General features: G+C 37.3%; 1 protein-coding gene across 1 annotated transcript in view; it reads left to right on the top strand.

Moving 5' to 3' along the window:
• The window catches only part of MACROD2 (mono-ADP ribosylhydrolase 2), an 890,479-nt gene that overhangs the window by 271,066 nt on the left and 592,731 nt on the right, over positions 1-26,682 (top strand). Inside the window, 1 exon segment of the mRNA XM_069850139.1 lies at positions 2,302-2,418. Within this exon segment, the coding sequence (XP_069706240.1) occupies positions 2,302-2,418 (117 nt within the window).

Genomic DNA, 26,682 nt, shown 5'->3' with positions numbered 1-26,682 from the left:
CCTCACCGAGGCAGTGGTTCCTTTTTGCAGGTTCTGTTCTTTGGATGTGCTCTGAGCTGGACTTGAGTGAAAATGAATGGAGTTTGAGGGAAAACAGGTTGATTTATCCAGATGATTTTGTTGAGAGGGTAGCTGAGCAAATCATTATACAGACACTGCTCAAGGGAGGGTGCCTACTTGTTATGATCAAGAAGGATCTCAGGGGTGGAAATGATTGATCCACTGCCAAGGGAATAATTGCACGGACTTGAGCCCTTGCCGAGTACTGCTGAGGTGAAAGACTTCTTCCTCTGTAAAGGATCATGCAGAAAGTACTAGACCTAAGCATCAGTGCTGCTTTTATGTTAACGTTAATATTGGTAAAGATTATGGTGGTGGTGCTTATATATATTTGAGGTTTCAACACATGCTGGTTTACTTATCCTGCTTGGTTTGGAAAATCATTTAGTAATTAAGTTAAAATAATTAAATCCGATATTATAAGCACAGGATAGATTTCAAGAATTCTTTTTTTCCCCTTGAGGCTGCAAAATATTATTCTTGCATTAGCATCTTTAAGTCTTCTGAGCAGAGATTTTGGGTAAGTTGAGAGCAGAGGTTCAGCTAAGGTAGAGTAAGAAGACTTGACCTCTTGGCATAGATAGTGCATGACATGCTTATAGCTGATGGCTTGGCATCCACATTCTTTTCGCTATGAAAATTTTAAAAAACTTCATTAAAAGTGCAACATCATATGATCCAGTCATTATCTGTCTAATATGAAGTATTTCAAAATGACATCTTGAAAGTCAGTGGCACAGTGTTCAGGTTGAAAATGGAGTATTACCAAGCGCTGCTTATCCAATTTTATTGTGTCATCTGAATATTGACTCTACCATAGAACACCTCAAAAAGGCAATAAACTTTTTAGCACTTCATATAAGAAGATTGCATTCAGATGAAGATGTTATCTGCCTCTCCACTTGGAGGCTTCAGGGAAATGCTCAACACCCTGTAAAGCCAGCTATGTCTTTAATGCAGAAAGGGCAGTCATCTGTTCCAGGTTTGTCTCAGGATGAGGGAATTATCTAGTCTCCCTGCATCCCAGTGGGTAGTGAATGGTTGGTAGGTATGTTGAGTGCCCAAGTCTTGTATTGCCCACGTCTTGCCACGCTGGCCTGTAGAAAGCTGTCCAGGTTATGCTGTGAACAGCTTTTATTCATCTCTTGAAAAACACTCTCCACTTGACTTTTCAAACCTTTTCTCGTTTAACTGCTTCAAACATGCTGTTGGGAACTGCTATAACTTTGAACTGGTTAAGTCTGAAAAAAACGTATTGGAACACTAACAAATACAGAATATTCCTTTCTTGTTTCCTTAAGTATTAGTTTAGCCTTTATATTTAAGTGTATTTTACTTTTTAAAAATTGATACTGTAGTTTATATGATGATTATTTCTTGTAGTTGAACTTCATCATTGCTGCTGACTTAGGGCCTTACTGTAGTTAATATGTTCATGCACACTGTATTTTCCTTTATTTTTCTCCCTTTTTCTTAAACTTTTTGCCATAATTACAGTAAATGATTTCTTTGATTGCATGTTGAGAGGGCAGAAATGCTGTGCCAGCACCGTTTTTTTATTTTTTTGCTGCTGCTGCTATTCTTTTGCTGGCTCCTGAGGGTAATAAGATCTATGAACTATACTAATTTTCTTGCATACTTAGCTGCAATTGCAACCTTTAGTAATGATTATTTAATTAACTCCAAAGAATTGCATGAATAATGCAAAATTAAAAAAGGTAAATAGAAAAAAAGGTCAAACCTTTTTTTATAAAAAATACCAAGGTATTTTTTATATTTCAAATTCATATGCATGATTTCTTGGAATTTTTGTAAAAGGCATTAGTAATACTAGTAAGGAGGGCAACATTAAACGAGCTGCATAATTGTAGAAATATAATAGGACTGCAGTAAAAGAGTTCGGCAGTTATCTGGGGATCAAATTTGTTTTCATAATTTGTAGGCTGAATTTCCTAGAGCCTTGAATAACACCCTTTCCTAATATGAAAATTTTAATTCTGCCTAACTTTTTCTAGGTGTTTTCTTTTCCGTTAGCAGAAATTGACTAAATATTTTCTTTGATTCACACATTGACTGGTTGTGGCAGGAAGAAAGCATATATTTGGATGTCTACTTGTACAGTAGTAGGTCTGTGCTGTGAATGTAAAGATGAGCAGTAAATGTTTGTGACCCTGTATTTACGTGAATGCAACCTAAAGATTGGCTTTTAATAAACAGAAGTTTCTTGCTTTGCTTTTGTAGTGGATGGCTGTATACACAGAGCTGCTGGGCCCTGCTTAGTCGCTGAATGTCGTAACCTGAGTGGCTGTGAGACTGGACAAGCAAAAATTACTTGTGGATATGATCTACCTGCAAAATGTAAGTCGGCCCCTTCTCAGCCTCTTCTTTCTGTTTTAAACACATGGAGCTGGTATGCATACGTTATTTCCCTGTAGTCTAATTCAACAAGGTATTCATTTTACAAAATTAGCAGTGGGATTTAATTAAGCATGTTCTGAAATAATGTCTTCCCCTCAAAGCGATTCAGGCTTTTCTAAACGATTATTTCACCTATGTTATCCAATGAAAACCTACATGTCTCTAAAATATAAAGCATCTTTCGTGTTTATTTTTTGCAAGCTGAAACATATCCTTTCATATGCATAATAAAGGACTGGAAATGCTTTATGAAGTATGAACAAAATATGCATTATCATATTTAAGTTCCACGGAGGCAGTTTTTGGAAATGTTGCATATTTCATATTCTTCATGCAGATTCCTTGATTTTGAATACTTCGAGCACTGAGGAGATCAAAGTGATGTATTGTGTTTTCCGCTGCTATGTAGAGGCTGATTGGCAATTACTGTGAAGGCATCTGTCACACTTTAGCTTTCGATAGAGAGCAGCTCGGTACCGGAATGCTTTTGCACTTTGAAAGTGAAATGGCCAAAATTCCTACCCCATTTAAAATAGGAAGACATCTATTTGACCTTGTTGTGTAGATATTGAGCTTGTCTTGGGAAAAATTAGCATATTGACAGCACATTAGTTGATCAATCTATTATATAAGAATAAAGAATAGGAAATCTCTGCAAGTTAGGTTCTTACAGATTAGTATATTAAGATATGATGATACAAATACCAAGGAAGCATTAAAAACAGCCTGTAACTAGAATTCAAGCTCTGTTTGGTTTTTTTTTTGTATGAAGTCTGCACCAGGAACATGGGTCAATAAAAAATATTTAAATCTGCTCTCTTAATTTGTTTTAAACTCTGTTTCATGTAAAATCAAATCCTTACTGCAGTAGCAGTATCTTTTTAGCTTCCTGTGGCTCTTAATGCCTTACATAAAGAAGGAAAAGAAGAAAATTTTGTTCTCAGTATTTTGTTGTCACCTTCTACGATGACAATGAGAGCTACCAATTATTTCCTTGACAGTGATAATTTCTAGGTATGGGAGAACTTTGCTCTGTTTTATACTTAGTTTTACCACATGTTAATGATTATTTATGAAGAGTTAATTTGACTGGAGGTCAGGAAAATTGTTGAAAAAGATTCAATGTAGTAGTTACGTTGAGTTTGTATATGGCCCAAATCTTCACTAGATTCTTATAAAATGGATAAGATTGTTAGGTTATTATAATGTGCCCTATTGGGGATTTTTGGTGGTTAACTCTTCCGCTTTAATAAAATAGTATCTTGGGGGGACAGAAAAGCTGCTTATCCATAGGTACATAATTCTTCACATGTATTTTAATGAGAGAAATTAAATAAAGCATACCAAAGCAACAAGCAATGAACTGTGTTAGAAATAGAAAGGGTCATATCTGATGCTAGGCCTCTCTTTAAATTTTATAGCAATTTAATGGGTCTTGGTTAAGTTAGGTTTGTAGAACATGATCTTGTTTGAAGACTATAAGATTTTTTTTTGGTTTGTTCTTTATGTAGTAATCATAAACAAAACAATGAGAAAACCCATTATCACTTGCAGTTGGAAATGAGACCTGTAACCAGATATAGAGAAAAGTCAATATTTTTCTTAATGAATATTCTTAGAAACTGAAATTGCATCAAAGATGCATCTATTTTTATTTGAGCATGCATCAACACGAGACGGGGAGATGATACACTAGCTGACAAATGGGCACAGGAAGAGAAATGTCCAGTTTGCATGCAGAGGCCAAGAATTAGATGCTCTTGATTTCCTTTTTTTTTTTTTCCTTAAAATGTATTCACCAACTGTTGTTTTCTTTTACTTTCCTCTTTAGAAGCTTTTGTTTATAGGCTGATTAAATTATTGAACCTTTTAGGCCATCTATCTGAAATTGATCAGACAATCAAGATTTGGTTTTCATATTTTAAAGAGCTATGGAACCACTGGATATCTCTTGTCACTCTGTGTCACTTTGTCATAATAGCATGACAATTTAACTGTGGAAACTGTTTTACATCTGATTGTTGTGATGAGAGCAGCAAGGTGATGGGAAGTCCAGACTTCCCCATCCAGATGTGCTGTGATGCAATTTTGTGTGTCAGCAATTTGTTGAACATTTTATGTGAATGGATCACTGCCAGCTTTCATGAAAATTTGCTATTCACTTTTCTATTTGTATGTAGGAGACCAAGTACAATAATCCATTCACAGTTCTGAGTAGTACAATGATTATTTTGTTGTCTCTGCTCTTATGATTGTAGTTGGATGAAGAGGGATAGTACATGTGAAATGTATTTCCCAGTGTGATTGTTTTTTTGTTGTTGTTGTTATTGTTGCTTAACAGAACTGTAAGATGTTACGATCATATTTCCTACCCCTGGGATTTTCCCATCTCGAATTCTTGATCCTGAAATGCTTTGTTTGGAAGCAGTTTGCTGAAATCAGCAAACCTGCTCTGGGATGGAGCAGCCTGGATGTGCGCTGTGTGAGGCAGGACTTGGGCTTAAGCTGAGGACTCCATGTTAAAGAAAATTTAGTATTCAGAGATCATGAATATCATATCAATGCAGCATATTTCTTTGTTTTATAGACAAATTGGTGGAAGGTGGAATTCAATTTGGCATTTGAAAGGAAAGTATGCTTTGTTAGGTAGTTGGTAGTTGGTAAATAAAAAACACTCTTGCAATCTCCTTTATGATCTATTGTATTTTTATTGAATGCTTTGCTGTGTTTACTCAGGTTAAATAAGAATAGGTTTGATAAATAATTTCTTCACAAAGCAAAAATTGAAAAATAATGTCTGACTGAAAAATGCAAATATTTAGGGTATAGTCTAGCTTTCTGTGATTCAGTCTTGTTGCATCTGAGTCAGGGATCAGATTTTGAAATACACAAGTAACAGTAAATGTTTAGGGAGAAAAACATAAAGTAGTTCATTTTTTCCCTCATCTTTTTATCCTGCTAGTGTGAACAGACCAAGATTAACATGTCTATAGCCAAGAGATGTTGCTTTATGAACTTTTCAAGATACATATTTTTGAATGCTAAAAAATATTCTGTGTGAAAATCCAAGTGAAATCAAATGGAGTTTTCTAATTACCCGTTAATGTAACGTTCTGTACAGTTTTACAGAAGTCAGTGTAATCACCATCTGCTTTATGTGCTGCAAAAGCCTACACAAAGCCCCCCCAAATGCCAACTGAGTTATTTGCTGAATACATAATTTGGTTGATGTCATCTATTGTTGTTTTTCAGCAAACACCTATGCAGGCATCCAAGTTTTTATAGCGCTTTGGAAGGCCGAAAAAGACAGTGCTTTTTGGTCTAAGCTGTTTTCCTTTAATGCTCTCCCAGACTGATCATCAATTACTTAACATCTGTATGTTGTATTGTTGTTCTTTTTAAAGAAAAGTTCATTCTAAATATTGTACAACTCGTCTTCAAACATTGAGCACTACTCTGATACTGTCATGCTTTAAATACCAGATGAACAGTATCTGTTTAAAGCTCTACAAATGCTTGTTTTCTTTCTCATTTGATTAATAGTCTCAGTTGGCTCTCCTGGCAGAAAATGGTATGAATGTAAATTGTGTTTATGGCTGGAACCAAGGGTCCATAACAGCCTCATGGCTTGTTATCTGCTTGCAGAGGTTCACTACAAAAAAAAAGACCCTGTCAGAACACATTAAAAAATATAGTCCCATTCTGCAAGGTATTAAATGGGCTTAAAACCTATTGAAGACATGGTGACAACAGCTAGCACAGGTAATTGGTTCCCCGACCTTGGCAGAAAAGGACCCCCAAACTAACTTTTTTTCTGTTGTTAATATGTCCAGTAATAATTTCTTTCTTTTTCTGAAAAATGTTTGGTAATAAAACCCCTAAACCTAGAAAAATAAAATTTTACAACCTCTAATATGGGAGAGAGCCAACCATTGGTAAATTAAATCTGAAAGGTGGACTTGCAGTGGAGGTACCTTGCTGGAACTGCTAGGCAGTTTCTAATACACTGGTTTATGTTGTTAATAAAGCTATAATATTTCGAATAAATTTTTCTGTTTGCTTGATATTTTTAGTACTTTAAGAAATATCCTTTAGGAAATAGCACACAACATAGTCTTCTGGTCCAAAGTCACTGTGTAGATCAATCGGGAGTAATAATGTGAATGTGCTCTAAAAGACAATTCCTGCTGTGAAATAAGTAGTTAGGAGGAGTGCTAGTATTAAACACAGTAGGAGGAATCAGCCTTCAAATTTGTTTAATCAGATTAAAAAGTGGAGATTAAAAAGTAAGGATTAAAAAGTGTGCTTCTGTTATATAGACATGATTTTCTGTATTTAAAAAAAATATATTTGGAGGTTATTATTTTAAAGTGAGGCTACAAGGATAGTGTTTTTAAATGTCTCCATATTTACTTGGAGATTGCTTACGGGTTGTACAAGTTTATAATGCAGAAACTGAACTCCAAAACTCTATGCCAGTACTCCAAAACTGATCAACTGGAAAAATGGAGCATAATATTCAAGTGCACTGTCTGAATTTCTAGGATTCCACAAAGAAATTTGTTTACTTACTTTTAAAACCTTGGTTGATTTAATGATACATAAATTCTGTTTCAATGATTCTACATTTCTGATATGTGAGAATCAAGGGGATAGTTTCTTTTGTATGGTCCTCATGTGAAGAAGAAAATTATCTTTGCATGATTTTTCAGTTTGCTACCTCCCTATTCCTTCTGGAAAGAGGTAATTCTTGGAGTTGGAAAAATGAGTCTGGTAATTGAGAAGGAAGGCATTAAAAGTGAGCAATATGTGGCCAGGAGGGGATTGCTTAGAGAAGACTAACTTGGTTGGTCTTGGGCCCTGTTGGTCAAGGTCCTTAATCTCCTCCCACAACCGCTTTTAAATATTTAAGTGAAAACAGTTATGCCACCAGATGCATAGACAGACTGGAGTTCGATGACCATTCAATTGAAATAGGCTGCTGATAAGTATAGGGTAGTATAACAGAAGTTTCATAAATGTTATGGTAGTTTTCCAGGAGGGAAGTATTTATACTCTTCGTTTTAGCTGAGTAGCATTACATTATTGTCGACATTGTGCCTAAGTTGTGTGACACCTACTGGAAAAAAAGCTTTAGCCAGAACAAAGCTCTAGTTTGGTATTTCCTGAAACAGCACTAAGCTGCAATAGCTGTTTGCTATTCCTCTTTTGTATTTCTTAAATATTTATCATTGCTTAAATATTTAAAACTAAAATTAAAGTGTAACGAAGCAAGTTAATATCAATAAGAGTTCAAAGACCCCCTGTTCTTGAGTTATACTTTTGTTGGTTAGATTTCTTTGGGAAAGGATTTTTATGGTTAACGAAACCACTTACTACATATTTGTGTGTTTTTCTTCTTTAGTTGTGTCTAGATTTTAAAGGGTTTTTTTACAAGTTCAATTTATGTATTTTATAACCCTTTCAAAAGTAAGTGCAGCGATGTCTTTGTTCTGTTCTAATTTGGTCTAATTGGCCTAGTCATCTTAATGACCTGCTATATTCACCATTCACAATAGCATACATTGCATATGCTATAAATGTGTTGAAAGAGAAATACTGATTATTACTTAGTCAGTCCTAAAACATGCTTAGATTTTTAGAGAGGGTTTTAAGGTAAATTGTAAAGCTTTATGGCTTGTCTCTCCCTTATGTACCCCACTGCCAAGTCTTCCCAGGGTCTGTCATCAGTTTGGGTAGAAAAGGGACAAGAGCTGTAGCTACCACTTGAAATGTGTGGATATGAATTAGCAAGCATTATCCATCATGACAGTATATGGTCTTTGTCCTTGGATTCAAGCCTAGCTCATATGCATTTTTAAATGGATAGATTCTTTAAGATGTAATTTGTCAATGGGCTGGAGTGGGTGTTTGTCGGTGTTCTGTGTAGTGTTGTATTGGGGTTAACTTAGAGTATGTACTGCTGGAAATCCTCATTTCACATCAAATTCTTCAATTAAAAAATGTCTGTGTTCTGGCTAAAGGAAATGTTTTACTATTAATCCTCACTGCTAAATCTAAATCCTCTTCTTCTGGGCATCACTTGATCACTCGTTACAATCTGGTTGTTGGACATTAAACTCCAGGATAGGACTGGGCACAGGCAAAATTAAAAGGAGTACTGAACCATTTGCTCAGTAATTGAATCCACCATTGGCTTGTAACGTGTGTGTTAATATGATGTAATGGCAGGTGGTAGAAACTTGATGTTGTAAATTTCCCTCCTTAGCCTTATTTCTGTAATTCTGGACATCTTCGATTTCTGCAAAGGTCCAGTTCTTGGTGTTACTGGAAGCAGTCACAGAACTGAGTTTGCAGTGCAGTGAGGTGGTGACGGCAGCTCACAGTGTTTGGTACCGTAGTTCCCTGGTGTTAAGTGTTCAGAGTGCTGGGGTTCACCCTCTGGATACCCTCTTGACGAAACGGAGAGTAAGTTACAAGGTGTAAACACTTTTCTAATGCTTAATATGTAAGTAAGGTGCTATTTAAAATGTCTCCTAATTTGGTGAAAAATGTTTTGCTGGAACATGCCTTTCCGCACTGGTGGCTTACGGTCATTCCTCAGGCACGCTGGCACTGGAGCGAGGTGTTGTGCCCCTTAAGGCTAATATATTTTATTTCCCCCATACTTGGATATAGCTGGTCCTTTTTACTCAAATAATAATAATAAGTCTAATGCATAGCAGAAAAATAAACAAAATCTTGATCACTACAGTCAGCTGACAAGGAAGAAGGGGTTACAGTGGTCAATAATGGCAGTGTTTATGCTGCTTTAAATGCAATGATTGTTGCTGCTCCCACTCTATTATGTTCCCTCAGTGGCCAAAGACTACGCTCCGTACTTGAAAAATTAATCTTTGATGCATGAGATTTTGTCTGCCTGAATTTTGCTTGTCTCATTTTAAGTGGTGATAGAAGTTGCTTACTGTAGTAAAACACAACATTAACCTCATAGTGTGTTGGCACTTTATGATTTATGCTGGTTTAGTCTCTGAAAAATATGCAGCCTTCTCCCAAACCAGGATTTTGCTTATAAAGTATGTTGGCACAGGCCTGGGGCTTGAGCTGAAACGCTAACTGCTGACCCTCCATCTCCCTAGGGTAGGAAAAAAGGTTTAAAATTGTAGCCTCTCAGAGGTCATTAACTTTGTATCATTTCTTCAGATTAATAATTATATTGTTGTGGCTGGAACGTTTTAAAAGCAATACGGCCTAATTTCCTTTTTTTTTTTTTTTTGTGCAGAGAAAGAATAGGATTCCTTTTTGTGCTGAATCTGCATATTCCTCAGCCAAAAGTATGACAAATTATTTTCAAATGGAAATTACCAGATCATAGGTAATAAATAAGGACATAGCTATTTTATTTCTTTTGTTTTTAAATAAAGCAAAAATAATAATAAGGACATGAAAGGTGCTGTGATTTTCCTGAATTATCCTTCGCTTACACACAAACCTTGCTGTTTACTTGAGGTTAAAGACTGCTAATTTTATTATTTTTTTTCTGAAATTATTCTGAAATAATCTTATGGATGAAAAGTGGGACTGTTTCAAGAGTTCTTTACCTTTAATCTAATTCTTGTAGACTAGTCTAAAGTGGATAGGATGGGAGAGGTTATGTAAAATGGTTTTAAAAACTTTGTTTCACACAGCGGAAGAATCTTGAGCCTGTTTCACATAAATAAGTTCACCAACCAAAACATGTTTTTTAGGTCAAAACTGAGGTCAGTCACTTGGAACATTTCTCTTCAGGGAGAAGACATCAAGTGTGAGACTGTGGGGCGTAAATAATGTTTTAAATGCTGTAGGAAATAATCTAAATACTGATTAACCAGACAGTAAAACAAACAAAAAAAATGATATTAATTTACATGCCAAATATTCTGTTTCACTACTGCTGAAAAGATACATTCATCCAGGACATTTTGCCTTCAAGTACAGGGATCAAAATTATGTGGATTTTGTTGTTAGGCAGCAGTAGGAATTTATGAAAAATTAGCTCCCCATGTTTTTAGGTTTCTGATGGCATCCCCCTTTTCTTAACCTTGTCTACACAGTCAGATTTGGGGTTTTTTTAGTTTTGCTCTAAATATTTTCATACAAGTTGAAAAGGATTCATTATGCTTTATTTTTTCTTTTTTTTTCATAGAATTCTTGGATTCTTTCCTCCTCTTTTGGTATTTGTGATTTTTTGATTATGTTTATAAAAATTTTTGATCTTGTGAGTCAGTGATCTTGTATCTTGTTATGAAAAAAAACAGGAAAGCCAAGTGATGGAGGAGATACGTTTATATTACTATATATGTGTAGCTATACTAATCTATTTATCTACATGTGTGTTTGTATTTTCTCTGTGCATGCTAGTCAACGTTGCAGATTATTTACACCATTGCGTGACTTGTAAATGCTCTACCACTTACTCTCTTCTAAATAGATGACAGTATCTTTTAGGTTAATTATCTGGAAAGAAAAAGTAGGTTCTGTATGTCATTGATTTTTGGCCATTTTCAGAATACGTGGAGAAGAAATGTTACTTTTTAGTGGTTACAGCACAGGGCTCTTAGCTTGCTAGATTAGGAATGAAATTTCACTGTGGAAATACAGAGGAACTTTGAAATGCATCATCTACAGGGCACAGCAGTCTCTCTGATCTGGGTTTTACACCCTTCCGGAAATCTTTGAATATTAACAAAACCCCAAATGGTAACAAAAAAGGCCCAGTGGTATTCCAAGTAACTGGTAATGGTTCTAGGATCAGGTTTAGGAGGAAAGTGTATTAATGCAAGATACAGTAGGTCCAGTATAAACTTTTTTATAGCTGTTTCTGGCCACACGCTGGCTTGTAGGTGAGTATAAATTGTATAAAGTAATACACACAGTAAAAAGCTAGAAGAAGGTATTAATTAAACAACTATCACCAGTGTTGAATTACATCTTCTTATGCACTCGTCCGTAGCTATTTGTCATGCTACAAATCTGTCTCCTCAGAAAGGTAAGTTATACTGAAATCTTTTTAACCGCAGACATAGTTATCTGAATTCTTATATTTTCTACTGATGTATCAGAGAGATGGACAGAGAATTATTCAACCATTTTAATGTTTCAACGTGGCAAAAAAAGAATTTGTTTGATACATCACTGCACACTTCTGAGTGTGCTTCATATTTAGTTTTCAATAAAAATAGTTGGGAGCTTTCCAAGGCTTTTCCACACTTATAAATAAATAAATGCATAAATGAGAAATGCTTTGCAAACCTAAAAATAGCCCCTTTGATATCTAATTATATATGTCTGTCTGGATCACATTTATTTTTTTGCAGCTTTCTTACTATGCTTTCAGTACAAATTTATTCAAACTTTGCATTAGATTTAAAGCATGGGTCAGTTTTGAGAAAGTAAGAATACAGTAACTATATTGTTTATTATCTTGTAGCCTGCATTGGCTATGAACAGCAGGTCATCAAGACTGTAAACTGTTTAGAGTAACCATGGACACGAAAGAGGAAATAGTTTCTCATTGAACCTTTTTATGTTTTAACAGCCACATTATTCATTTTTAATTTTCCTTTATTGGAGAAACTTGGGAAACTCTGCACATGTTATATGTGAAGCACAGAGAGAAAAAACCCTGCAACGTTGAGAGGTGTCATGGATAGCAAGTAATATAATACACTCTGAAAGCCCACAGTTTTGAAAATCACAATTCATTCAAGATTGCATTTGTGTCAGGTGTAATCCTGTCAGGGGTGTAATCTTGTTTAAAACAACATTTTTTCACAAAATGGAGCAGAAATGTTTCCAGGGAAGACTTCATTTAAAATTAATTTGTTGTAATGCAGCCCTGTTCATGAGACGCTGAAAGTGAACTGAACGCAAAATTGACTGGGGAGCCATAAATTTCGTTGAATTTCTTTCAGTTTAAAGAGTTGAACGTAACGAAAACAGAAACCTAGTAATTTTAAATCAGAATCTTGCACTTGGCAATGAAAGACAACTTCAGAAAATGAGTTTTGGCTTTGAACAATCGGCCAGAAGTTAAGAATAAAACTGCCTCCCCATCATTGTCAGGATCCTCCATTATTGCATGTTGTTTGAAGGGTGTAAAAACTCCACTCTCCTTGTAATTTATTGTTAAAGAATATTTATTATGTGCCTTGCTTGGAGACCGTCTATTAGTGGAGACTGCGTTTGACATAAAAATTAATTTTAGCCAAGACTGATGATTCTGTCCAGATTGCAAAAGAAAAACAAAACAAAACCCACACACCCTCACAAAACCCTCCCCAGAATCCGTTGTTGAGCTAAGTTTTTTACAGTGTTGATGATTAAAATGCTTCCAGTATTGTCCTTGCCTTCCTCACTAGCTCATGCTCCTGTATTGAATTAGCTGTTGCATGGCACTGTCTTTCTTGGACTTGCTGCTTTTGGAAAGGAAGAGGACCTACCTGACATCTCAAACTGGGATGTGAAAGAAAGTCTAAATAATGTTTATCAACTGGAATGCCACTGTGTTAACGTGGGAATAATCAGGGTAGTGGTAAAGAAAATCTAGTACTCAGTTTTCCCCCCACAGGGAATTCAAAGGCATCTGAGAAGAGGCAGATCTCTGTCGGAGGTCTGTGAGTCTTACAGATACTTGAATGTCCTATTGCAGCTACAGATTCATGAGTCCTCTTTCTTTATCAGACTTTAATTATGCACTTGGGGTATCTGGGTTTTTCTCCTTTCTTAAAAATCTGTACTTAAAAGTCTATGAGTTACCCAGGCACTTTTGTCAAATTAATGTAATTTGTAACACTTTAAGAACTCTAAAAACACAATAAGATTTCATCTTATTTTTCCCTGTCTTTTTGTTGTTGATTTTAGACAATGCTTTGTTTAGCTTTTCCACCAGATGGTTTTATCAAAAAGAGCAGTTAGTTCACGGGTCAGAGAATCTCTTGTGATCATACGTAGAGGGTGAGGCTGAAAATGAGAGAGGACTTTTTTGGTCTCTCTTTTTTTTTTCAGTACGGATATTTTAAGGGCCCAGTGACTATGAATACGAAATCAGGGCAACACAAATTAGTAAGTCCCCTGGATGGCAGACACAGTGTGTTCTGAAAGGAAGACCTCTAAGGTGGAACAAGTCTTCACCTCATACACCATAGAGCTTGAGGGACTTTGGACTTTTTCACAGCTTGTGATGCTGTTCGGTATGTCACGTGGCATAGGAAGAAATTGAAACTGTAGAGCTCCTTCTGCTGCTGCTACTCTTCTCCTCCCAGACAGCTCAGAGCTGCAGTCATGCTACAAGGGAGGCAAACTTTAACCAAAATAACGAATACAAAATTAAAAAAAACCAACCCAGCAACTGTGTGTAACCTGCATTAGACAGGGAGTTGGCATGACAGCAATGGGAAAGTGGAGTTTTCCAAATCTGGCTTAGGCTGACTATCTTATTAAGATTGGAACACAATTTATTCAATTTCTGGAATATTCTATGCTTAAAAAATATTCTTTGATTTAGTTGCAACTGTGGACCTGACTTCTGCATTGGACCAACTTACCCACCGAGAGCAAACAGAGGATATCAGTGCATTTCCAGTAATCCATCGAGCCAGCAATTTTCAGTCACTGCCATTCAGTGTTGAATTTGAAGCAGAAGTGTGTAAGCAAATGGCTCTGTAACCTATTCTCTAATCTCGTTCCTCATCAGAATTCTATTTTATTAAGTAAATGGAGATTCATATTAGACACAGGTGTGGTATATCTCTGTCTTGTGCTTTTCCAGCAGCTTGCCGATGTGAGCTGCCTGAGATTTTATACATCGCTGTAAACTAAAAGAATTGTTTACTTATCTACCCAGTCTTTTAGATGGATTCAGTGGCTTTAAAACTGGGAAAGTTTTGGGCAGGGCTAACTGCACTGAGCCCTGCTCTGAAGTGAAGGCCTCCCAGGTGATCACCTCTTGGTAGTACCATTTTTGCCCATGTGTGGTACATGTTTGTTCTCTTCCCACGCTTTCCTCACTTTTATATTATCCAACCAACCAAACATATCTCCCAGCCTATGGCAGAGGAATTCAGTGTGTTTCTTTGATAGCAGGCCTTGAATTTAACTATTAGCTCCAGGCTATCCTTAGTACAAACCGATGCTAATGCTCATTTGTATTATTCGGTGCTTTACTGAAGAAATTGAATGAAAATTTGCTGTTGATGTTTGGAAAACAATGCATTTACCTACTAGGGCTTAAAAAAAAATAAAAGCATCCCTATTGGCTTACAGTAGCTGGATGTTCAACAGCAGGAGCTGTGATTTGGCTCCAAGCCCAGCATCCATTGTATCTTGCACTTTTAGCCTCAAAATTGATAAAATGGCAGGTGTAAAATTAACAGATTTAATTGCAGTGTCTCTTATCTAAAAGCTATGCCTGGCAAATATATTATCCCTCCCCTACTCCTGCATTTTTGTGCTACTTCAAACATTTCCCCCCTGTGTTTTGCCCACTTTCTTGGTCGGTAGCTTTTAGTGGCAATCTCCTCATATTTTAATTCTGTCTTTTCAGAGACTGACAGAACATCCTTGGTCAGTTTAGTGTTTTTCCAACCATCTATCACCTTTTCTCAGCTGTCTTTCCTTTTCCATTGCTTCTGTTGGGTGTAAACTCTTCTGATTTTAGTGTTACCTCTCTTACTTCCTTCCACCTACCCAAAGGAACATTTCCTCTTAGTACAAAGTTGGGTCTAAACCTTGAATTTCATTAAAGTCAGACTGGTTTAATTAAGATGTAGGGTTTATTTCTACTAAATACAGGAGAAGCATCTGAGCTTGGGCTGTAGGGAGTTTTTGGAAAAAGTGTCATCAAACAAAAAAGGAAACTATCCTTGTTCATTACTCCACTATGTAGCCAGGCTCAAACATCTCCAGTTGGTCTGGAAATATTATTTTCTCATCTAAATCAGAGTCATAGGCTATAGTTAATTCACAATGCAAGTTGAATAACTAAAGATGTTTCATTTTTCTTCTTAGTTATACAGCTTCTTTTAATATATGCATTAAAAAGATGATTGACGTTTCTTTTTACGATGTGAGTTGTACTATGTGCAATTCTTTTTTCTGTGTGTACAGGGAATGCGCCTTCATTTTTAACAACCACAACTGTTGAAACGTTGGTTGTATATTGTTTATCAAATCATACACATTTTAAAATCCTGCTTCTTTCTTATCAGGTGTTGAGAAATGGTTGATTGCAATTCTCAACGTTGTAAGAACTAGTCCGAGCTTGCCTTCTGATCAAATTAAGTCTTAAGACATAACGCTTTATAACAGGCCAGACTATGATTAAATGCATGGAGTTTTAACTTGTGAATACTTGACCAAATAAATGCCATAATCAAGAGAAATAGATGGTGTGTGGTGATTTACTGGGTGTGAAAATTCTACTCATTTAAGGTGTTTGTTACTTACATTCATGACATGAGTTTAATCTGTGATCAGTCTCATAACAGGCATAGTATTCAGTTTATTTCTTAAAGAACTCTTGACTTTTTCAGAGGATTGCAGTTTGGTTCTTCATGGAGAATTATGCCTTCAGCTAGCAGGCTGAATGAATATTTCTTTATCTTTCTACTGTAACATTGCTCATGGGTAGCTATCCCATTAAAAGTGCCTTGAGACTTTGGTAGGAATCATGCTTTTCTCCCTTTTTAAGTGTTCATTTTTTTTGAAAGCTAGAGAGACTTCTTTGTTTCTTAGCTTTTAGTCTGAAGCAGGATGCATTTCTTTAGTCTTTAAAATGCGAGGTTTCTTTTTAACCAAGGATTATGAGATCCTTTCTTTTGTTCATTTATGTTTGAAGGTATTCATTTGAGGGTAATTCCAAGGAAAAAGAAAGCCTCTTGTGGCACAGTGGATGTCTGCAGGTGTTCTAATCTCCTCGTACAGCACTATTTGGGAGATTTCACCTTCATGTTTAGGGAGTTCATTCAGGCTAATCAGGATTGGCAACTCTGTGCAAATGAGATTGTAAATGAAGCTTGACAGTGGAATTTATTTTAAAGAAAAATATTTGGATTAAAGAGATTGCGATATATTTATCATTCTATTTTCCTCTTCCAGCTGAACACTCTGAATGTTTTCATAATTTGTTAAATTATATTGAAAGTTAAAAAATGTAAAAGAAATTTATGTGGATCACTGATAAATCCTGCTGGGTTTTTTTTCCCCTGAATATCAGTCAAACTTAATGCTTTCAAAACACTATTGTAATGTATGGAGAATTCAGTCTTGACTAACAAGCTGAGAAGGGTTTTCCTTCTTAATTTTTAAGTGTTTTCTTGAGAAAATTTTCCAGAGGGAAGAAGGTTAAATTATGGGTCCCATATAGGTAGCTCTTTATTTAACACCAGTGAGAGATGTTATTAAATGCTGTTTCTCCCTGAAGTCCTTGCTAAACTTAGTGAAGTTGGCGTGAAAACTGGCAGTACTCTGCCCCTTTTGAGTAGCTAGCTTATCTTGGTATTTCTGAAGACTTGTGGAATTTACTAAATCCTTTAAGGAATAAATGGGATACACTTTATATGTACAGATTTTTATCTATTTCCTTTTCTGTTATTGACATTACATCAGTGAGCAAGGTCAGTGAACTAGGCATGGGCTTTCCTTATTACTGCACCATGCTGGCAGTGCTGTGCTGTTCTTACAAGCACTCCCGGTTCTCTTTCTTCAAGTTTCTACTTGACAAACAAAACGTTTGCATTGCTCTTTTGCCCAGATCCTAATAATTCCCTGAGGAGCTGTTTTCACTTTCTGGAGAGCATTTACATTTTATCTTTGTAAAAGAGGAGTTTTGGCATCTCTTCTTTTTTCTACCCCCATGGTATTGATTTCAGAGTTACCTACACAACCATTCCCACATTCCCGCATAAGTATAAACCTTCAAAATACATGGAACAATGACCTTTACATATCAGAAGATTAACTAAACTAGAGAACAATAAAACTTAGTGAAGCAGGAAGCTTCAAATGGTGTGGAATGATTTTTGAAGCTTATGTCAGTTTTGTTAGAGCTTTAATTTTACATTCCTATACTTTTCAGATTACTTGACAATTTGAGTAAATAGTAGGGTGTACTTTTTCTACTTAGAGAAAGGAATGGGACAATTTAAAAAATAGAAATAATGTCTTGCCTGAGAGGAATGGTGCTTGTTTGAGACTAAAAAGACCAAGACATTTCAGTTTGCCCTCTGTTAGGGATGTTATTTCAGCAGCCTGAACAAAGTGATGGTGGAAAATTTTGCCTTGGAAAACCTTTTTGGGAGCTTAACGTAATTTGCAGGTTGTCGTGTGACATTTAAGAGCAGTTGCTTAGGTTGTGGAAGTGACACAATCCTTAGTTATGCAAGTTTCTTTCCCTGGCTTGTGCCCTTCATGTTAAGATGGTTATTGTAGAGTTAAATATGCTGTCTGTGTAGATCTATTTTGATATTGTGGATAGCACTATGATTCTATATCTTCATATAGCATATGGTTTGCTCTCCAAATAAGGGAAATCTTAAGAGAAGGAATTTTTCAAGCGCATAAATGAGCACAGATCTTTCTGGAGGAGAACAATTTCTGCCATTCAAATAATTCTCCAAATTGTTCTTCTTTTCCTCATTTTTCCTGAGCTTACCCAGATATAGTTTATGTGTGTGATTCCAAAATATTGGAAAAAATAACATTCTGGAATGTAACGCCATCCTTTTGGATAAAACAAACACAAAGCTGGAATGCTGAAAGAGCTGGGAAGAAGACAGTTTGTTAAGAGATGCAAAATATTTATTCTTTATAGCTTGCGCTGTAACATTTAAGACTGCTTCCTATAGTAGAAAATTTGAGGTTACTAATTCAGCTTGTCAACACAGAGTAAACAGTCAAAACGAATTAAATTTGCCCTATGTCAATCGTTGTCCTGAAAAATTTGAAATAAAGTAGTGTTACTGCAAGGTGTTATTTTCTCAGCAGGGAAAGCAGACTTGCCTTCCTAAGATTTATCTGTCACTTCCTAAATAACTTATTCAAAACCATGCATATATTTTCATTTGTTTGTGATAGGCACAGAAGTGGGAAGTCCCCATTCATCCCTACTGCTCTCAACACAATATCTAACAAGGCTGACAGGTCTTGTAATTTGTTTGCTGCTTCTACGCTTACATTTCTTTTTCTTCCTATCACAAAAGAGCCATATTCCAACTCCTGTCACTTTTTGTGTGTTAAATTCACTTCAAGTGAACCTACATTTAAATCTCAAATCTTCTTCTCTGAATTAGAAGGTGACTGCACTTACATGAATAGATTTTAAGGATGAAAAGAATAAGCTTCAGTAGCTTAAAATTTTATTGCCTAAATCTGTTATTACATACTAATTCTAAGTACTCTGGTGCTGATTTAAATCTTACAAGATGCCTTTTCAGAGACATTGCAAAATGAGTGTGTGGATACTAAGCACATGGGAAAATCTGGCCACTAAATAATTCCTTAGATTAAAAAAAGATGCTCTGGAGCCTGAAGAGTGTTACTTAAAAGGTGCTTTGGGTTGAAAATTCAGGCCAGCAACAAGCATCAAAACACCTTAAAATAAGGTTGCAGCTACCTAATGTGGTGCATTGCTTGATGGAAGATACTGCTGTCAAACCTCCAACTATAAGTTTTCCTTCCCTGCAATATCACCCTCCCCATATAGACTTTAATAATTAAAGGCTTGGAGCATTATGTTGTGGGGGAAGAGGGGACAGAGTAGAAGAAATGAGAACTTTGACCAAATATAGAATTAGGCAAAAAGTTGCCTCAGCTCCTTGCCATTTTTCAGTGCTAAAATTCAGTGAGGTGTAAAAGAAAAAGGAATAATTGGGTGATGAGTTGCTGCATGAAAATGTCGAGGAGGAGTTTCTTTTTGCTGGCTCTGTGTCAAGGGTTTTCTTACTGAGTGTTTCATAAAATGAGTGGAGAAGTGGTTTAAAATGTGGGTATATTGAAGCTTACTGTAGTAAACTGTCATTAAATGATCAAGATCATTTCTCTGCCTGTGGTGGTTTTCGAAACACCAAATCCTGTAAGACTCTGGGTATCTCTAGAGCACTGCTAAAAATCTCAACTTGCTTTACAGGTTCTTGGCACCTTTTAGAAGTGGATGGAGAAAGAATGTACCAAACTTGTTGTAACAGAGCTGCCTATGAGTGTATGGAAAAATTTTTCTATCCTTACCATGACTTGGAGATAGGGCGTGTCCTGTGAAGTTTGAGATGGGAAAGATTGTTTCCCGGGGGCAATCGTCCTCCTCCTGCTGCTGCCTCTCCCCAGAGTGAGCTCAGAGGTGTGCGTAGGAGAAGAGACATTCATTATGTCTCAGGTCTGTTGTCAGGACCCGCTTTTATGACTGGCTGTAGGGATCTGCTGTGGAGCTGTTCTCCTTTAATGTATTCAAACTCTGCCCTCTGGTACACATCCTTAGTGTTTGACATTATGGTGTACTGCTTGTCCTTTCCAGGAGAGGAGCAAGGTAGTCTTCCAGTCTTCAATTGGTATAGTTAAATAATCCCATATTTTAAATATTTAAAAGGATTTAGGCCCGTTTATAAATTTATTTTGGAGTTCCTTATTTGTGATTCTTCAGAAAATAAATTGGAAGGTATATATTTCTCCCGTAGGTCATTAGTAGTAGAAGAGTGAAATTTATCTTTTAATTTATACTGTTAATCAAACTTCCAGACATCTGTCTTAATGCTTGTTTCCATTTTTAATAGCTGAGCTAAAGGTTAAAAAAAATTGGTTGCTCCATGATTCTTTCAGCATTTGGGGAAAGCTAGTCCAGCTTTAAGATTTCTGTACCGATATGGTCCAACTCTGAGATGCATAATTGGCTTCTAACCAAGGGCTTTGTGAAATATGGAGGATCAGGAGTATTGGAAATAACCACGTTATAACATTTCCCTTTGTTTTTCCCGTTATGCTTTCACAGAGCAGAGGAATTTTTTCCCCCTACTGTTTATTGAAGGAATTGGTGATGAGCTTCTGTAAAATAAAATTGCTTTCTTGAAAGACATAAATGCTTAAACCTAATTCTGAAGCAGCAGGTGAAAAATAATAGTGAAGCTGGTTTTACTGTGGGAAGTGGAGAATGCATAATTGAAACAGTATGATGATGAAAAGGCGTTATGTGAAGCTGTCAGAAGTCATTATAATACACTAATTAACACACTTTGCACTCTTAGCTTATGCTGTTGTGTACTAATATATCTTCCTCTTTTGCCTCTTGTATTCCTTAAATTTTTCTGTGAGTATTTGAGGACAGGCAGTGGTTATTTCCTGTATTTTGCCATTTTAAATGGTTTCTTAGAGGAACCTGTCACCTGTATAACATGGATTTTCCTCTTGATGGCAATGTAATATGTGTGCTTGGGTTTTGTTTTATTTTCCTAATGTCTGGAAGAAAACACAGGTTATATTTCAGCCTAGTTAGATAAGTTTACTGTGGACAATTAAGGGAGACTTGAGGGCCCTGGGGAGAATGGTTAAGGGCTCTGGGGCACAAGTAGTATTTACTTCCACCAACAAGGAATGAAGAGGGAGAGAGTAAGAAAAATCTGTCAATTAATTTGTCTGGCTCCAAACCTGGTATGAGGAGCAAAACTTTGGGTTCTTTGATCATGGACTGGCCTACACACCTGCAGGCTTCCTTACCAGGGACGGGGCACGCTTGTCCCCTAGAGGTACAAAAATTCTGACCAAAAATCTAGCAGGGCTCATTAACAGAGCTTTAAACTAGATGTAAAGGCGGGGAGGAGAGGGGTGATGGATGAAGCCAGGCTAGACAGGCGTGAGCCTGGAAATGGCAGTCCACTGCCTGAGAGATGGTGTATAGGGGAGGACCTCCAGTGTATCAGCCCAGAGCGAGTGTGTGCGAGTACATCTAGTGACGGAAAAGATGTAATTGGCACTGCTGGGTTAGATAATCCAAGGAGTAGTCATTTGGGAATGAAGACTATTCCCTTTATGAGAGCTGCATGGGCAATAAGCAGGAGGAACTGGAAGCTATTTTACGGCAAGGAGACTATGACGTGGTTGCCACCACGGAAACGTGGTGGAACAACTCGTATAACTGGAGTGCAGCTATGGTGGGATATAAGCTCTTCAGGCGGGAAAGGAAAGGTAAGAGAGGTGGTGGGGTCACTCTCTATGTTACAGGGCGCTTTGATACCCTCAAGCTCGATAATGGTGATGACAGAATTGAGTGTCTGTGGGAAAAAATCAGAGGAGCCCACAAGAAGGCAGATGTGATAGGAATTTGTTATAGACCACCCAGCCAAGAAGAAGAAGCTGATGGGCTCTTCTATAAACAACTGGGAGTAGTCTCAAGATAGCTACCTCTTGTCCTTGTGGGAGACTTTAGTCTACCAGATGTCTGCTGAAAGTACCATACATCAGAGAGGAAGCAGTCTAGGAGGTTCCTGGAATGTGTGGAAGTCAACTGGTGAGTGAACTGACAAGGGAAGGCGCCCTCCTGGACCTGCTGTTTGTGAACAGGGAAGGTCTTGTGGGGGATATGACGGTTGGAGGATGCCTGGGGCAAAGTGATCACGAGGTGGTAGAATTCTCAGTTCTAGGTGAGGTGAGGAGGCGGGGTTAGCAGAATGGGCACCTTAAAGTACCAGAGGTCAGATTCTGGACTGTTCAGAAGGCTGGTTGGTGAAGTCCCATGGGAGACAGTCCTTAAGGGCAAGGGAGCCCAAGAGAGCTGGGTGCTCTTCAAGAAGGAAACCCTGGCAGCGCAGGAGCAAGCTGTCCCCATGTGCTGAAAAGTGAGCCGGCAGGGGAAAAAAAAACAGCTTAGTTGAGCAAAGAGATCGGGGTGGACATCAAAAAGAAGAGGAATGTCTATGAGCTTTGGAAGAAGGGACAGTTGTCTTGGGTGGACTACAGGGTGGAAGTGAGATCATGCAGAGGAAAAATCAGGAGGGCTAAAGCCCAACTAGAGCTTAGACTGCCCAAGTCTGTAAAAGATAATAAAAAAATCTTTCTATAAATACATCAGTAGTAAAAGGAGGACCAGGGAGAATAGTCAGTCTTTATTGGATGCAAATGAACATCTGTGACAAAGGATGAGGACAAGGCTGAGGTACTTAATGCCTTCTTTGCTTCAGTCTTTAATAGTAAGGAAAGTTATTCCCTGTGTGTACATCCCCATGAGCTAGAGGAGCAGAACAAAGCTCCCGTGATCCAAGAGGCGGTGGTTAGAGGCTTGGTTGGCCAATTAGACACTTGCAAGTCTATGGGGCCAGATGGGATCCACCTGATGGTATTGAGGGAGCTGGTGGACATGCTTGCCAAACCCCTTTCCTCCAGTGGTCCTGGCTGACTGGGGAAGTTCCACTGGACTGGAGGCTGGCTGATGTTATCCCCATTCACAAGAAGGGTCAGAGGGAGGATCCAGGGAACTACAGGACTGTCAGTCTGACCTCAGTCATGGAACAGGTGATCTTGAGTGTTATCATACGGCATACAACAATATCTTTGTTTCCCACAGGACTTCTGGAAATGGTTCAGTGTGAAATCACCCTGCTTAAAATGCCATCATAGGGTTTATGCACTACATGAGGAAATAACATCTTAAATGATACATAGATAGGAATTTGTTTCATTCAGGAATTTCAGCCATCACACCGAGTTTAGTTGATAATGCTTTCGACTGTTTTCCATGATCTTGATGTACTTATGACTGAATTTTGCCACTGCTGGTCTTCTATCCTCTCCAACATTTTAAGACCTACTGCAACTTTTCAGTATTTTTCCATAGTCCAAAATACAGAAAGCGTGGCAGAAGCTTCTGTCCAGCCTTTCCTAACGGGCCCCCACTTTGCAAGGTTCAGTGTATGAGCCCTTCATCCCTAGATGTCCCAGCTGATTTAAAGCACTGACAGAACTCAGCCATCTGAGTAAATCTTGCCTCAGTTAATATTTTCTGAATGGAAACCAAACATTAAAGACGAATATGGAGAAAGTGCCATGTGTTGAAGTAAATCTTGGTAGAGAACAAACAGTTTCCTGTTTTTCTCCCCGGTGATGGATTTGAGATAGGAGTGGTTATTTCATTCACATAGTATTTAGAGCAATTTTGCTTTTTTTTTCTGAGGCCAAGCATGGAAAACTTTAGTACAGCAGTGGGGAAAGTTCTCAACAGAAGAGTCTGTTTATGGAAACAGTTGTGTAATCCATGACTGTCACAGCTCTTCTTACTCCAGTGTGCATGCCCACATATGTAGCCCTTCTGAAAATACCATTTACAGTTAATGCCTTAGGCACATCTCCAGTGCAGTGAACATGTATAATTTCTAACATAATATTATGTGGTAACTGTTGGCAAACTGTTCGCTCCATGATGGCAGTCAACTCAGATTAATTACTTTTTGATGTTAGGAAACGGCAGCTCGGAGAGGTACAAGCTGTCCCATGTGCTTCAGAGGCAAGTTACCATCACGTTCAGGCTAGTTCCTCCTGTAACTCACCGTATTGGATGATCCAAGATCATACAAGTTTATCAGAGGATGCTTCTTGGGGCAGGGAGTCAACACCAGGCAGGGATCAAGGTCTGGGCTGGGTAGGGGCAGCCTGTGGGGGGAATCATTTCCACTTAGGGGCACTGGTGGAAGAGTGGGTTTTCCACAGACTGTAGGTGCTGTAATCTGTTGCTGAACTTTGACACTGATTGTGAAATCACATTTCCATCTCCTTACATTTTTGTGTAATTATGTGAGAAATACTTAGATATGCATCAGTCCTAGTGCTGCTTCAGGACTTCATAATTTCCCAAGATCTTGGGGATAAGGTGGGAGCTTCTGGCTGAGATCCTGTTCTTCACTGGGTTTAGCAAAATATGTTTTACATAGGTGAAATTTTGCAAAAGCACAAATGAGCAATTGCTGGCTGGTTGCGAACAGCCATTCTGAAACCCAAGCCTTTTGCTCCATGGAAGCACTATATAGAGAACACTTTCAGAGAAGTCTTTTAGTTTTAGCATTTAAGGTTGTCTTCACAGTAGCTTTTACCTAGATTTGTTCTCATAGTCTACAGAATTTTTTGAGCGGTAAGAGAAGTGCAAAACATTACTTAGATCCTCATCTCCTCTTTCAGTGTGACCAGAATGATTTCTGTAGGGAGATATTCCTGCATTTTTGATGTGGAAGCTCTTTGGTGCTCTGAATAACGCACATAATAGGAATTATACCTGTAAATTATAACTGTGTTGCAATGTTTGTCTTCTAAAGTGAACAACTCTTTGATTTGATCAAGTTTCTTTTTAACATGGCATTGATTTCTATGTATGCCATTTTAGATCGATTGATTTACTTCTCTGTTGTCAAGTCTTTCTTCTCAGTTATTATTGGCAGCTCTTCTATGATCTGCTCAGTGAATTCAACGTTCATGGAGGGACGTTTGTGATAGCAGGTGATACAGTGTGTTGTATCAGTTATTTCCTACTTTAATAAGTATTTGAGACAGAAAATAATGGAATTTATCTGGGCAAACCTGCATCCTTCTACTTTTGCTTTGTAAATATACTGTACCTACCAAACTTAGGAGATGTTCAAATAAGAAGTGATGAAAAGGACAACAATATTGAATCACTGAGATTAAACTTGTAGCGCTGCCTGATGATAAGTTATTTGAATGTTCTTTAAGTACAAGAATTTCTTTTTTCCTGGTCAGACTGTGCTATCCACTTGTGAAAGACGAAATATATATATATTTTTTTTTGTTAGAAAAGAAATTACTTAACACTAGCACCAGAAGAATATTTGCGCTTATGTAATGAATCTATTAGGCAGTCAAAAAGACCTTTCTAAACCTTACTCTCTATTACTTTCACTAGCACTGTCAGGTATTTATAGTAAAAGCAATTATGTTTGGTGGGGGTGGTAGTGATGGGCACAGACAGGATGGAAAGTGGTTATAAAATGCCATTTCTCACAAATGGTAGGTGTCAAACAAAATATAAAATCTAAAGGTTCCATGTAAGCTCTGTTCTCAGAACCTTTGTTTGGAAGACATGAGTTTTACTGACAGCATATGACAGGAAGCTTACAGTTTTCAGGATGGGCTGAAATGTGTCTGAATCCGATGGCAGTCAATCTCAGCCATTCACATCTCCGGTTTTCACGTTTTGATGCAGCTAGAATCAAATGAAAGAAGCACTAAAGAAGCACAAACGAAGTAATTGGAACCTAATCACGCTTAATTATTAGGCATGTGTTTAATTTTAGGCATATAAATAGGCCTGCTGAAGGGAAAAGAACATATTCTTTTCATTGCCTAACATGACTTTTAAAAATGTATGCTCATCAAGAGTTGGAAGTTTTTGATATTTTTACAATAGAATCCTTACAGTCATCCAGTTGCAACAGATTTTTTTTTGTTATATGGGATTTAACTCTTTGCTATGTTTCCCTGAAAATAAATAATCTGACAATAGCTTTAGCAAAATTGAAAATGTAGCCATGTTTCACTGCCTTACTTAATGTTAATATCCAGGTATAGAACTGCCTTCTCTCCCCTTTTTATTTAAGTACAGTCTGGGTGCTTTACTTTGATCTTTTAGAATCATCTTTCTTTCATTAACTAAGAATGGTTAAAGTATATTCAATTTTAACATAAGCTGCCCCCACCCCCCCCCTTTTTTTTTCCTTCTAAAACTTTAAAAATTGTTGTATTTTCCTGTTTATTTATTTATTTTTTTGCTTTCCAATTCTTGCTAAGGGAAAGACCCGTGCCTGGGGTCATGGCGAGCATGGACCCTGATCCTGCAAAGCTGCCTGTAGAATGTGGGTAGAAATGATTATTGCTGATGTTGTCAACTACTCAAAATAAACAGCATTAAAAATGCATGCACAGCTTCCAGAGTAAGAGCTGCCAATGAATGGACACCTCTGTCAACTTTTTTTAAAAAAATCAGAAAAATGTTTTGCTTTTGGATTTCTGCTGAATTGGTTTTGTGAGCTCATCTAGCCCTTTGCTTGCACGAGAGGCCAGTTAATAGAAGAGGGAAGAGGGTTTTACAGATGTGTGATGGCTCCCTTTTCAGCTGGCACCTTCTATTTTTAAGGAGGCATTTCAAGAGCTGATTTCCTGAATTCCCGCAGTTTAAGTTCAGCA

Source organism: Phaenicophaeus curvirostris, chromosome 2 (assembly GCF_032191515.1).
Source record: "Phaenicophaeus curvirostris isolate KB17595 chromosome 2, BPBGC_Pcur_1.0, whole genome shotgun sequence".
Lineage (NCBI taxonomy): Eukaryota > Metazoa > Chordata > Aves > Cuculiformes > Cuculidae > Phaenicophaeus > Phaenicophaeus curvirostris.
This window is presented reverse-complemented; position numbering and strand designations above follow the sequence as displayed.